Source organism: Thalassophryne amazonica, chromosome 14 (genome assembly GCF_902500255.1).
Source record: "Thalassophryne amazonica chromosome 14, fThaAma1.1, whole genome shotgun sequence".
In the NCBI taxonomy this organism is placed as follows: Eukaryota; Metazoa; Chordata; class Actinopteri; order Batrachoidiformes; family Batrachoididae; genus Thalassophryne; species Thalassophryne amazonica.
In genome coordinates, this window is record NC_047116.1 from 29,172,585 (window position 1) to 29,187,530 (window position 14,946).

The window sequence follows — 14,946 nt, forward strand, 5'->3', positions numbered from 1 at the left end:
CTCCCCATGAATAAAATCCCGAATTCAATCTATTAAATTTTTTAATACATTTGACATGAACAATGCAGTTTACACAGGAAACAACGGTTTCTTCAAATCCCAAACTGTTATCTCTAACCGTTTCGCATGCCGCCCTCTATAGGTGGCAGAATATAAACACACCTCGTGATTGTGTTGCGCCGCTTTGAAAGAAAACCGTGCAGACAACAGCGCCACACAGACCTGAAGGAATAATGAAGGGTGGACGCGGTGTGGGGTGGCTCCTCACTCATTGGCTGCGTCACACAGTAGCTCCCACTCTGGCTCATAAATGCGCTCCCACCAACCACCGTAAAGCAAGTTAATCACAGGCTACTGTGAGAGACCCACCATCCATCGAGTTTTATTTTTTATTTTTTTGCGAAATCCTTCCTGGGAATGCGTTCTGATTTAAAAGCTGTCACGATTCCACAATCTGAGCCGCGTTTTCATCCTGCAGTGCTGCAGTTTTGTCGCTTTTGCGCGTCACGCGACCGCTCCGCGCCCTTACAAGATGACCGGGGTTTTTGAGAATTTAAATACTGATATGCATTCAAACCAGATTACCTCAAGTAACTACCACGGCCTACACAAGTCGCAAGAATCGCCGACTCTGCCGGTGTCTACGGCGACGGACAGCAGCTATTACAACAGCCCGCAGCCTGGACACTGCGCAGGGTCTCCGTTTGGCCAACTCGGATCGTACCAGTACCACGGCAGCGCAGCGAGCTCTGTGCCATATAACGCAAAGTCATACGACCTCGGCTTCAACTCCTCTTATGGTGCATACGGCTCCTACGGCACCACATCGTCTCCTACTCCAGCTGAAACAGGTAAGCGAGCATGTGGATGTACTATTTTGGCACACGGTCGTATAATCGAGTCATGGATAATGGCTTATTGGCCAAAATGACTATCATTTCATGCAAATATTGTCACTTTTGCTCAAAATCTGAAAACTGACTTCAGATCTGCACATTTAATCCAAACGGTCATTAAATGTTCTGGGGGGGAAAACTGCAAATGCTGCGCGTAATGCCAGTTATGTTGGAATGTTTTTGCAGAGAAAGAAGAGAGTGAGCCAGAAATCCGGATGGTTAATGGGAAACCAAAGAAGGTCAGGAAACCTCGAACCATATATTCCAGCTTCCAGCTGGCTGCACTTCAGCGGAGATTTCAAAAGACGCAGTATTTGGCTCTGCCTGAACGGGCCGAGCTGGCAGCCTCGCTGGGCCTCACGCAAACACAGGTGGGTGCCGTGCGTTAAGGGTCAAATATCATCTTTATGCATGTAATATAAAAAAATTAAATGTGTATTTCATCCGACAAGTGGAATTTACTGAATTGTGTGTTTAATGTTTCTACACCAGGTCAAAATTTGGTTCCAAAACCGTCGCTCCAAGTTCAAAAAATTATGGAAAAGTGGAGAAATCCCTCCAGAGCAACATGTTGCTTCCAGTGAATCTCCCCCCTGCACATCACCGCCAACTACTGCCTGGGACTTTCCACAGAACCAGAGAATGAACAGCGTAAGCTCCAGTTTACCTCAGAGCAACAGCCCTCCCAACACGACTGCGCCTTCGTCGTTTTTGGCAAACTACTCCTGGTACTCAACCACGAACTCCACGACGCATCTACAGCCGACTCTGGTGCAACATCACCACAACGCCGCCATAAGTGCTGGGACGATATTCTAAACAAATAACACCAAGTAGACATCGGGTTTAAATCGGACACAACTGGTGCAAAAAAATAAAACAAAACAAACAAAAAGGCTAATTATTACTCAGACCTCCACGCGAACTTTACGCGTCAGTGGAGTCGCGCAGGTTAATGGACCGTGCCAGTTTACGCACCGGTAAGTGGTAGCCACAGATTTTGCAGTTATTTTTGTATTTATTTATTTTTGCTTATGTCAAGGGATGAATGAACCACTGTTACCCAAAGCAATCACAACCAAGGCGAAAGCTGCCTTTTTTTTTCGCGGACGTCACTTTTTTGCCATTCCTGCATTCAAAAAGATTTAATCGCAGGAAAACACAAATGTAGCACAAAAGTTAACTGTATCGTGCCTTTTGAACATGACCTCATTTTGTTGTAATAAAACAGATACCTTTGTCCTTTCTTCACATTGATTTGTTTATAATAAGGGTAAGTGTTTGAATCCATCTTTGTAAATATTTTTCCACATGCTTTTTGATAGTCTGTGTCGCTTTGGCTCTTTTTATAATATTGGTACAAACCCATTAACCATCCCAAGCTACTGAATGTCTTAGCCTCTGTTTTACTTGTATCACAATTAATTGTATTTTGGTCTTATTTATTTTAGCGGTGTTCGACATGTTATTTAAATAAAATGTTTTCTGTGCACACACACCTCTCTTTTTTAACTATACTGCAGAGTTAAACAGGCTATGATGAGTGATTTCTGAAAACAGTAATCAGTTTGCATTGAATATTTTGATCAGTATTGTACTGTGCATCAATTTTAAGGCATGGCTAAAAATCAGAAAGCAAACGTCCTGCAAAAATAATGAACGGCTTCATTTGTTTTACTGCATAAAATATTAAAAACAAAAATAAATATCTTGTGTGAACATCCTTTAAAATTTGAAGGGGTGCACTGCAAAGATTATTGTTTTTTACATGAACATCATATTGATCAATCATTTATTTATTGATTATGATTATTATGTCTGTCTTTGTGGAATCCTGCCTTTGGTTGTAAACCTACACTATTTAAACGTACAGGTCTCAGTGCGAAAATATTAAAATTTGATATAAAAATTCATTTTAAACGACATTTTCTGTAGTAGTTTTAAATGTCAAATTTGGTGTTTTACTGAAAAAAAATTAAAGGCTTTTACACCAGATTTTAATATGTAGAGTTACAAACACACACACAAACAAACAAATAATACATATAATACAAATAAATAATACATTTAAGACAATGTTATATAACAGAGGAATGAGAAAATCTTTCAACATTTGGCAACAACAATCATTTAAATAATTAAAGTATGCTAATCAGTTAGCATTCATGGTTTGTGTATGATTTTCTGGATTTGTTTGTACCTACAGGGTTTAGGCTTATTCCTGTTGTCAATATTACATCCAGGCTCCTTCAAACACGGTGGACACAGATTTATTAGATCCCCGTAAGCCTTTTTAGTGCTGGTTGAGTTACAATTATTAAAAACAGCTTGGTAGCTACACAGCTAATGGCTAACTGTATTGAGGTGCATAGAGTTATATGGTGAGGTGACGCTTAAGCTAGGCTAGTTTTAGCCGGCTGGGGCTAAAGCTCACAGACAGTAGCTACTCACATTAAAGGCCGAAATTATAAAACACAATTTTGTCTTGTTTTTAATGCCGCATTACATATACGTAAACTGCTGGCCGAGCTGGGGCTTGTGGCAGCAGGCAGGGCAACAGGCTGAGGGGCGCAGTGATGCTCACCAACACATGCCGGCATGAGGCGAGAGGGGCGGGGAGAGCCGAGCAGCGCAGCCCCGCAGACTGTGTGGAGTCACGGAGCTGCTTTCCAGACGTTTAATGAACAAGAGCCGCACTGGATCCAACACAGCCCGAAGCTACAACAACATCATGGAAACATTTGTGTCAGCCAGTCTGTGATCTGCGAGGACGGGCACACATTGACCCACATGTATGTGTGTGCGCGCGCGCGCGCATACACACATTCATTCATTCATTCAAATATTACAAAGAATTTTATAAAAAAAAAAAAAAAAAAAAGCAACAATGTAACATGTTAAACAAAATAGCAGATCCTAATATAGATAAAGATAAAGAAACACTGATTTGGAAATTTGTTGTACCCAGTACACGATTTTCATGAACACGACAGATAGTAATCAGGTTATCATGGATTGATCAACATGAAGTTATGGAAAACCCTTGGAATACTTTGTGCCCCCCCCCCCCCCCCCCAAAAAAAAAAAAAAACAGCGGCTGCCTTTTAAATATTAATTTTGTTTAAATTGCTAAGCACGCATTCATCACAGGCGTTTTAAAACATTTTTATGGTTCGCAATTTTTTGCACATTTATCTTGTGTATATATATATGTGCGTATATATTTATATATATATGCTGCTGTCTTCATTAATGTTGTATTGATGCATGCATGTGGAACTGTGTCAAAGTCTGTTATTTTGTGTTTTCTTTTTTTTTTTGTGGTTCTCATTACTGTCTTTTTGCCTTGAAACGACCACATCAGCCATCCTACCTGTTTCCCTGTCATAGTTTGTCTTGCAAAACTGACAGGATCAGATTCTGCAGGCCTGTTACCTCTAAGTTTACATTAATACTTGGCTTTTTAATTAATTAATTTATTATTGTCTTACTGTTCAGAATATAGTCTGAAAGCGAGTGCATGTGTGGACCATTTGAAATAAATAAATCTTCTCTGATTATTAATGAATTTGTGTGCATCCACTGTTACAGAACCTCTAGATTCCCAAAGAGTATTAAATATATGTATTTGTTTCATGAAACACAAATAAAGCATCTATGAAATTGTGTTTTCAGTGTTGTTGCTCTGTTTTGTTTCATCGGTACGTTGGAAGTGCTGCTGGCTTGTATTTCTACATTTCTACTCAACTTGTAAATGCCATATCCTAATTTATGCCCTGTAATTTTAATCCACATTTGCTCTGGTTTGAGCATTCTGGCTTTCAAATTTGAAAGCCTGCAATTACTATATAATTCTTCGCAATTTTAGATGTCCTAATACGGGGTGTAATTTTTTGCACAAGACAATTTCCTGCTATTTCAAGCATCAACATTGTCAATGTTGTATGTACATAATAAATGGGAATATCAATGCATAGTTTTTAGCCTAACATCTTGACTCAACGATAATTATATCCGTGTGGAGCCTACGCAGAATTAGTCTGAATTGCATGGTAACTGCTGCTTTAAATTTTAAAAAATTACTCATAATTTCCCCCAAAGATTACCAAGATCTCGAGTGCACAATGTCATCAGCGTAATGAGGAGTAAACATTTATGCTAATAATCTACAATTTTTTTTTTCCATCAGCTATAAAGAGGGGAAATAAAGCAGACATTTTCACTCATATTCTGATCTCTGCAGAGCGGCACATGGCAGACATTTGATGGGATTTACGCACTCAGCTTGTTGCCAGGTTGCAGGATGTTGCTGCGCTTTTTTGGAAACCCATCGAGTTTAGCCTCTTCCTTGCTAAAAGGTTGGTATTATCAGTTTGTTTTTGCTTTTATTTATTTTTTTTTGTGCTAGCAATGAAATGAGCGACGCCACATCACGATATTATGCGTTTATATCCGCTGCTCAAATTGGCCTTCTCGATTTTTTATTTACGCATTGCGGGTTTAATTTTGCGCATTTTCCATTTGATATTTAGGACTTTAAATAATAAATATTTTATTTATTTGACTTCATAATGTTGTAGAAATTATCGAGCGCATTTAAAGTGTAAGATCTAAACCTATATTGGATTTTAAAAAACGTTCTAAATGTTTAAATGAGCGACAGAAAATTAATTTAGTCGCTGCTTTCATTACGCTTGCATTGTGCCGCGGAGCCTCTTCGCATTGACAACCCCGCGTTGTACACCTGCAAGCAATTTGCCTGCTTTATACATAAAGTCTAAGGGAATAGTGACGAAATGGCAGCGCACCTATTTCACTTTTTTTTTCCTATTGCAGCAGCCGATTTCTTTCAGCGCTCTGCCTCTTTTGTCAACGCAGAAAGATCCTCCGTGCGAAAAAAAAATTGCTCATAATTACCTCAGAGATAGGAAACTGCATTAGAATAAATAAGGGCGAAATTACTGTAATTATACTGGGTTTGATGGGCTCAGCTCGTAATCAAGGAGAGAATGCAGCGAAATAACACTGACCCTCTTGGATGTGCAGCTGCGCCTTTCTGGAGGGCTGGAGAGGCACATCTATTTTTGCTGTAGAGGCGCACAATACATATTCTCTCTAAAAGCTATGGAAATATATACGTAGGGCAGGATTTCTAAAAACTGCATATGTTTCGGAGTTCGTCATAAAAATTTTAAAAAGTGAGGCAGCAGAAGGTGTTACACAAGGATAAAGCAAGAAACTACACTTAAAAAATTCTAAATTCCCCTGAAAGACATTATAACGTATAATAATAATAATAATAATAATAATAATAATAATAATATACAATAAAAGCTAAATTCCCATGAGAAGCATTATTGCATAAAAATAATAATACATTACTTGTAATAATTTTGTATTAATGGACTGTTTTGCCACTAACAATGGAACAAACAAAATAAATAATGGGAATATTTTTAAATAATAAATTATATATGCAGTAGATACTGTTGACGTATAAAAAAAACAATCAACAGCAGATATGTCCTTATAATTGCAAAACTTTTAAATATTTAGGCTAATAAAGTAACTATTTTTCTTTCTTTCTTCGTGTGTACGCACTGAAATATTATTTCAATTATTATATTTATATTATCTAAAATATTGAGCTGAATTTGTCATAATTTCATTTTAATAATTTATATAATATCTAATAATGTATTCTATTTCTAATAATAATTAGTTTTGGCCCATCTTTGGTTTACAGTGCAATTTAGCGTATCAACATCTCGATGCAAAATCTTAAAAAAAAAATCTAATTTAAATAATAAAAAAAAAAAGACAGGGCTACTTAATCCCATCTAACTGTGCTGCATTTTTTAAAATTCTGTCAGCATGACGTTTTACAGATCACTACAAGTAAAACACAATTGAAAAAAAAGAGTATAATTTTGAATCAGATTTTGCAAAATAAAATATTTCACATATTGTTTAAACAAAGAAGGCATTTTGATCTGATTTTTCTACTTTCACTCTTCATCTGCTGCGGCATTTTGTCGTCTTTTTTTAAACACCTGCCACATCTCCACTAATTATTCGTTTAACGCTTACTGTCGATCTGTTCCACTCAGAAAGCCGAGAAGACAAATAAGATCTCAACCAGAAAGAGAAAAGAAATTTTTGAGTGATTGTTGAGTGAAATTAGGCCTCACGCAATCTTACGGCAAGTGTCAGTTATACGTATATATAAAAGAATATGCATTACATAAACACAAATTACGCATGGATTTTATTTGATTATTATTTATTTATATATGTATTTATTTTTTGTGGGTGTGCGCAGTTTCTTTTTACAAGCGAAAATCTGCACTATTGTTTGGAATTCGCACTCAAATAAATTCAGATCTTATTTGCTTATTTTGGATGAGGTTTGACAATACCCATAAGGGAGCACGTGCAGGCTAAATGCTAAATGGGACAATGAATCTCTTTATGACGATACCCTTTTGAAGAACGCCGCTGCTGCGTTTCGGACCGGCATCCTTTGCGTCATCTCGGATTAAAGCGGCGCTAAAGTCTTTCAAAAACGAAGGGAGGATTTCATTTCAAGCACACACCTTTCATTTAAATCATTATTTTACTTGGTTTTGAAAGTTTTCACATTATGTACATTAAACTTCAGAAACAGAGAAATAAATTAATACAAAACTAAATATTTCTATGTGGACTAAACACATCTGGACGAATACAGAAAGAGCCTGTTTCACATGGTATCCAGTACAGCACAAATGTGGGGGGGAAATGGACTATTTTGTACAAAATACAGTGACAAACGTTCATCCTCAGGCTATTTTTTAAGCAGGTCTGTTATATTTTCACATAACATCGGCAGAGAAAAGCTTGCGTCAGAGCAGCATTATTATTTCAAACACATGTACAAATGAACACAGAAGGACTGAATAATTTAATTTAACTTAAATAACAAACACATAGACAACATTTGAGGCTTTGCACAATTGCTCTCTGCTTTGATGTGCTGCATAACTGCCGAATATTTGGTTCCACAAATACCCTTAATTGACTTTTAAGCAATACAGATTATTCTAATCATTTTTGGGCCCAATAACTCGTTGTTTCTGCAGAATTTCACTCACAGACACGTATAACTCAACAACAGAAGTACTCTCACAAATTAAAAAAAAAGAAAAGAAAAGAAAAGAAATGTCACAAAAATAAACAGCAGCCAAAAAAGGAATCCATTTGTCTGGACCTTCTCCAAAGGGGCTTCTTGCCCCTGGGCGCATGGAGTGCCATTTCAGTCTCTCAGCCTCCTTCTTCTTCTTCACTGCATGCAGTCATCCGTATGAGTTGGCCGATGTCTCAGCCGCAAACCCTTGGATTTGCGCATTTAGCAGTGTGGAGCCACGGCGCGGCGCGGCCCCTTTTCCCTTCTTGTTTTACGAGCCATGGCAGGGCTGAAGTCTGACTTCACATGAGCTGTGACTGTTGCATAGACTCTTGGTGCGTGGCTGGATACCATGATGTGTAGCTAGGAATGTAAGACCCTGTTGTCCCCACTGAGGTCTTCACGGTGGTCGGGGTGGTCCACACAGGTGCCACCGAGGGAGAGCCGCTGGGAAGTCCGCGGCCACCGGACAGAGCGTTGGTGTCGATCGTGCCGCCGCCTTGCTTCATCAGTTTCTTGAATTTGGACCTCTTGTTTTGGAACCAAATTTTCACCTGAAAAAGGATTAAAGATGCGTTTTGGATAGAAAAATTAAAACCGAACTGTATTTTCAGAGAGTTGCGCGCGTTTTACGCATGCATTACGCACGAAAAAATGACCAGTTGAAAGTGCAACAGGCTGATTTATTAAAACATGTATTTTGAGCTTAACTACAGTACCAACCAGTGAGACCTCACACATGTTAATCTAATGTTCACAGAGTTTAATAAATGAATTTATATAATTGGGTGTTAAACATTGACATTTTCAGCATGGCACCACCAATAACAATAACAACAACAACAACAATAATAATAATAATAATAATAATAATAGGTGGTATTTCTCGTCATGGACTCGCCTGTGTCTGAGTGAGCCCCAGCGACGCCGCCAGCTCCGCTCTCTCCGGTAACGCCAAATACTGCGTTTGTTGAAATCTTCTGTTGAGCGCTTGGAGCTGTAAACTGGAATAGATAGTCCTTGGCTTTCTAATCTTTTTTCCTTTGCCGTTGAAGCGCACCTCTCCGCCTTCCACCACCGTGTTTTTCTCCGCTTCTGGCGCTAAGACACACACACACGTACACACAACAGAAAACAAACAAACAAAAAAAAAAACAAATGAGGAGAGAGCTCCAGCTAAGTGCTCTGCGCAGCACTGAATACTCCCGCGCAAGTTTTACAGGCTGTACTTTAGGTATAATTACCCTTAATTGCATACATTGTTTATAGCGTTACGCAATAAATAATTGCCGAGCCTAATTCCAACATCTGGCTCGCTTTTGCAGCGCAGCGGCGAGTGCTGCAGTACAGAGAAACTTCTCCAGCGCCGTTGCGCACTTACCTGCGTCCTCTAAACGCGTCTGTGTGAGCGTGGAGCTGTTTTGGTAAGTCTGTACTGTGCTGAGATACGGACTGCTGGAATGGCTGCCCACCGAGTTGACGTATGGATAAGCCAGAGATCTGGGGAAGGACGAGGTCGGGCTGTAGCTGTCGTGCTGGCTGTGACCTGCAGAATGTAAACAGTGCATGGGATAGTGTCCGTGAGTCATGGAGGAAGGCGACATTTGTTGACTTGTGGGTCCAAACTCCATGAAAACGGTTTTTCCTGAGGCAGGGCTATTAAGACTTTCTGGTATTGTAGTCATTGTCATCTCTTCTGGCTGTTGCCCTTCTCTGGCTTTTGTTGTTTACCTCCTATGATCTCAGTGAGGGATGGGTCCCAATTTAAGCCGAACTGATTTTTTCTCTTTCCATTCATAAGAAAATGCAGTTTGTCTCCGTAAAAACTCCCAGGTATGATGCTGTGGTCCAAGACAAACTCGCTCAAAGGTTTGAATCTCGGACTCATGAATATTCATCAAAGACGGTCGCTGATTGGTCCACTCTCTCCAAGAGGGAAGCGGATTGGCGATGCTAGGGCTGGGTCCGAAGAAACTGATAAAGTCAAGGAAAACAACAAAACCTCAGATTTCCTCGTGACATGCAGAATCATCATCATCATCATCATCATCATCATCATCATCATCATATTATCATCATCATATTATTATTAATTTTATTTTTTACACTTTTGTTTGATCAATATCGCATCTACTATTTTAATGTACCAGTTTGAAACCCTTAATGCAGCGGCCCAAAATTAGGTTTGTCTTATTATAATAAAAGCTGCCATCTGTCATATTCGCCTAAACGTCGGTTAACTTCATTCAATTAATAATTCCAGCCTCGTTAAGTCTTCTGTGTCTCTGGTCAGTTTTGATGTGGTTCTTTTTGATTTAAGGTTCGTGCGCTCTGGCGAATTACCATAACACTAGAGTTCAATTTTCATAAGTGGGCGTGTAATTAAACGTGTATTTAACACTCAAGGTGCAGCTTTAGTTACACCTGCAGTTATGTAGCACAGTTCTGATTGGTTCAGGTGAAGGCCGAAATATGATGATTTAACACCGTGACCTTTAACTGCAAAATAAACTCACAGACGCTATAACAGCAGCAGGAGATGACAAATTATTTCCAGTATAAGAAGTAATTGTTTAGTTTTGCCTTATATGCGCTTTAACGATCTGGCAACTTGATTTATAATAACATGTGGAGATGACAAATTAATTATCTAGTTTTTTTGAAAAATCACCGTTTGATTTTTTTCCCCCTATTGCGAAAAAGCACATATGCTGATTGTTTTCTGTAATTTTGTGCAGTGCGGCCACGCGTAAATCCAAAGGCCTGTGATGCTTTGTGACGTTCAAGTACCATGGCACCATGTTCGCTTTGTTAAAACACCTTTGATTAACGCGGATCTGCGTGAGGACGGGAGCGCGCAGCTTCCCGCAGTCTAACAAGTATAATTATCCACGTGGACAATTAATTGAATTGGTGATCACTAAAGTGAAGACTTTTTTTTCTCCCCCCTCTCGTTAGCAGCAGGTTTACACCGCCACAGCGGCACACAGGATCGATGCTCTTTAAAGTCAGGAGAAAAGTGCACTTACTTCAAATGTGATGGAAAATAAGCAGATAAATCCAGAGCTGGTTGGTGGTAGAAAAAAGTCCGATCTGCGCCGTGCGTAAACATGTTGTCTGCAGCGTCCGCGGTCCGCCTGTGCGCTTCATGTAAATTAAAGGCAGTTAAATTCCATCCCCGGCGATTATAATTTGAATTTAAAACAGAACAAGTTGGGAAAAAAATGTGTCACATACATCCTGGCACCGCTGTGCGTGCGCCAACTGCGCCAAAGCGGCTGCAGATGGCTGAATTTAAAGATTTCAGTCAAATATTAGGCTCTAAGCGAAGCTGGTCCCTTGTCCCCTAAAATAGGCCAATTTGAAGTGATTTCTCTGGAATTACTTTGGGGGAAATGCTTCAAGATTTCCTCTATCAACAACGACAATGATAATGGCAGTACAACCAATAATTATCATCTTCCAGAACAGAGGACAGATTTTTATGGGCACTTGGTGGGTGCGACTGATAACTGTCATTATTTTCTCACGATTACAGTATCTGCAAACTGAGACGAGGCTATGAGCAAAACCATTAAGAGAATAGAGGCAGTTGCAGAAAATTGCAAAATAATACATCATAATAAATTATTTGATGCCCTTTGTTGAAGTGAATGGAATTTATATCTTTTTTTTTTCTTTGCATGGATTATTTCACTTTGCAACAAAACAGAGTGACAGGCGATGATAATATATTTATAGTCGGACTCCTGCTCTCTCTGCAGGTTTTTGGGTTCTAACTAGCCACACTAAAAATAAAGTCCTTCATGCACGGATGGAGTGCGGAGGCAGGTCTCATTAGGAGTGAGTAGCTCTGTGGCTGAGTGTGTTTTAACACCTGCTGCTGTTCACCCGAGGGTTAGTGCAGAGGTGGAGAGGGAGAAACATCACAAAATGGGGGTGAACGGCCCAAGGTGTCACAGAATTCATTTAGGAAAACCCTCCTCAGCGGCACCAGCCTGCATCTTAACTGGCACCGAGCAGGAGCGCGCGGTGCATCCGTGAAGACGCGCGTTTTGTGCATGCATGTTTTCAACTTTTGGAAATGCGGGATGTTATTGAAAAAGCTGAAATCCAAAGTGTATCAACTGAACATCTGATTAATTCCCAGCTCTTTAGATTCATGCATTCAATATTAAATCCACAACACTGATACTATTTTCTGCAGCTCATAAAAGAATCAGTGCTGAAACGGACATTATTACGACCTGAACATCTCACAAAAATGAATGATTCTACGAGTGACTTTCTGCAGAGGTGATGGTTTATTTTGTGCTACAATAAAGAAAGAAAATGATTCTGCTTCCTCTCTGGCTTTGCTGCTCGTTTGTAATTTGCAGCTTCAGTGAACTCAAACTAGATGCTACAATTAAATCAATCCAGCGTCTATTTTCATGTTCAGTGTGGCATCACAATGTGAATTGATTTTGTTTACTAAGTTTTATGTAAACAATAATGACTGATGATACCAGAAAGAAAAAAAATCGTCATATTGGTTAATTGATTGCATTATCATAAAGTTAAAGAGGCACTGAGGAGGAAATTACACTCTTTAATGTAGTTATTGCTTTTTCACAAATTTGGGTTTTAACAAATTACAACAGGTCTGCCAGTCATCACTTTGTTTTCAGTGTACTTGTGTCACTTTATATATTTATACATACCTAAAATGTATCTAACACATACATTTTAACACCTGCTGAAACAAATAAAAAAAAAATGATCTTGACAAAATAATGTCTACACAAATATAAAATTTGCTCATGAGGGGAAGAAATTTTAATTATCAGACCAAAACAAATAAACTGAAAAAACACAGAATTGCTTGATTTTTAATGCACTGTTGTTCAAATCCAAATTTCACTAATTGCTCAGCTAAATAAAAATCACCTCAGATTTTAATGTGGACTGTCGAATAAATAAAATGTCATTGGAATTAATTAGATACAGATTTGTATATGCTGTATGACTTATTTTACTTGCTGTACTAATCATTATATATATTTCATGAAGTCCTATCAGTTTTAGAGTAACAACAGGTTCCAATCTTGACATTTTTTCCACATTTGGATCACAATTTTAGCTTTTTGTGCACACTAACCAAAACTAACTGATTTCTCCCTTTTGTCAGCCAAAAGTTTCATGTTCAGGTTGTTGGAAAAATAATTATTGTTTTGTTTTATAGTGTTGCTGTCTCTGCAAGCTACTGCACAACACCCCAAACCGGATGCGGTATCCTGGAGGCAGCCTACAGTGGCGGTGCATCACACAAGATAATAATAAAGGTGGCAAGAAATCACATTTTTGTGGGTGTCCTTCCGATTGTGCATTTTATATCTGCTAAAAACAATTGCCGCAGTCAGAATCAGATCACATTAAGAAATCAACTGCAAAACCCCACTGTGCAGACAGACATAAGCATTAAAGCTTGTGATGAAAATTAAAAGTGAAAAGTCATACTTGTACTTGTTTTCCCCCCTTCAGTGTTCAGAAACGCTCTGTGCTCAGAAAGCTGGGGTCACAGAGTGGAAAAAAAGTCCCCAGTGGACTGTCCCCATTACCGCAGCAGCAGGGGTCAGGACACGGCAGTGAGCCTCCAGCCGCCTGAAATTGGCTGCAAAATGACCAATTATCTGAGTGAAGGCTGTGCAGGAGAGGACTTTGAAAAATATGGGTTTTACTTAATTCAGCTAAACTGTTAAAGAAACTGGAGAAGCTACATGTTACAGTGTCCCACCTGAACATCAAACTGTCAACTCATCACAAAATCAATCTAGAACTCAAATTCAATAAACTCAGCTGATGAGAAAGCTGGACTGAAATCAATATAGCATCGCTCTGAGCCGTATGGAATAAAACATCTTTTGATGCGGCCTTCACTGAATTAATTTCCTTGCAAATGGAAACATGCAAATTTGTCAATTAAGTGATTTGTCCACGGAGAGCCGGGTTGCTTGACGTTCAGCTGCCACTGCGCCTCTATTCTGGAAGTCCTTTTTAGTTTTTTTTTTTTTTTTTTTTTTGTTAAGAGTTAAGTCGCCAACAAAGACAGGAAGGTCAGCACTCAGCCAACACCTGAATGCGCCTCTCTTTTTTGTGCTCCCCTTGATCCCCACAGTCTGTGCCTGTCATTAGTCTTAATGATGGAAAATTGTCATGTTGATACAAGTCTTGCTCTCCCCCCTTTATCTCTCTTTCTCCCTCTCTCTCTTTTTGTATAAGTAGTAGGTGGAAGCTCCATTTGCAACAAAGTTCTTTGTGACTAAAAGCCGTGGACATTGCATTTGTGCCGGGGGAGAGAAAAGGCCGTAGATGCTCTTTCCATAGCTGGGATAATTGTTCCTACTGTGACCTTAATGATTTGCTCTGTTCATCCTGCATCTCATCCACGCGCCAGGCCCTCGACAGAGCCCCGTGTCAGGGAATATGAAAAACCCATATAATGAAACCATTTTGACTGATGGAAAAAAAAGGCTACTGAAGCTGCACTTGCTACAAAGACGGCTCAATTATATGAGTAATTGTGATAATTTTCCTCCATTCACTGTGCTTTCTGAAAGGTAAAAAACAGATGCTGAAAGGGAAATTACTTGAACAATATATAATGTGTGAAATGGTCATAACAACAAAAAAAAAAGATGAAGAAGAAAGTGTAGGACTATAAATAGATATGTTAATGCTGGGCACATAAATACACCCTCAGAAGCTTACAAAGACATAAACAAACAGCCGTGTGTGTGTGTGTGTGTGTGGGGGGGGGGCATGCAGCAAATGACCACTGAAAATAACAGGATAAAAAAAATGCAGCTGTCAGAAAATTAAACCTCCTTCTCCTTCCTATTGACA

The 14,946-nt window shown here is 39.1% G+C and overlaps 2 protein-coding genes across 2 annotated transcripts; one reads left to right on the plus strand and one right to left on the minus strand.

Moving 5' to 3' along the window:
• Positions 1-208: 208 nt before the first annotated feature.
• Positions 209-2,597, plus strand: dlx2a (distal-less homeobox 2a). The gene is made up of 3 exons (XM_034185790.1): positions 209-851; positions 1,083-1,267; positions 1,389-2,597. The coding sequence occupies exons 1-3, from the start codon at positions 533-535 to the stop codon at positions 1,713-1,715; spliced, it is 831 nt and encodes a 276-aa protein (XP_034041681.1). The 5' UTR covers positions 209-532; the 3' UTR covers positions 1,716-2,597.
• A 4,913-nt stretch (positions 2,598-7,510) lies between these two features.
• dlx1a (distal-less homeobox 1a) lies at positions 7,511-11,286 on the minus strand. Its single transcript, XM_034185791.1, has 4 exons — positions 11,091-11,286; positions 9,443-10,035; positions 8,963-9,162; positions 7,511-8,615 (listed from the first exon to the last, which is right to left on the minus strand). Exons 2-4 carry the CDS (start codon positions 9,750-9,752, stop codon positions 8,364-8,366), a joined length of 762 nt encoding a protein of 253 aa, XP_034041682.1. The 5' UTR covers positions 9,753-10,035; positions 11,091-11,286; the 3' UTR covers positions 7,511-8,363.
• Between the last annotated feature and the right edge of the window lie 3,660 nt (positions 11,287-14,946).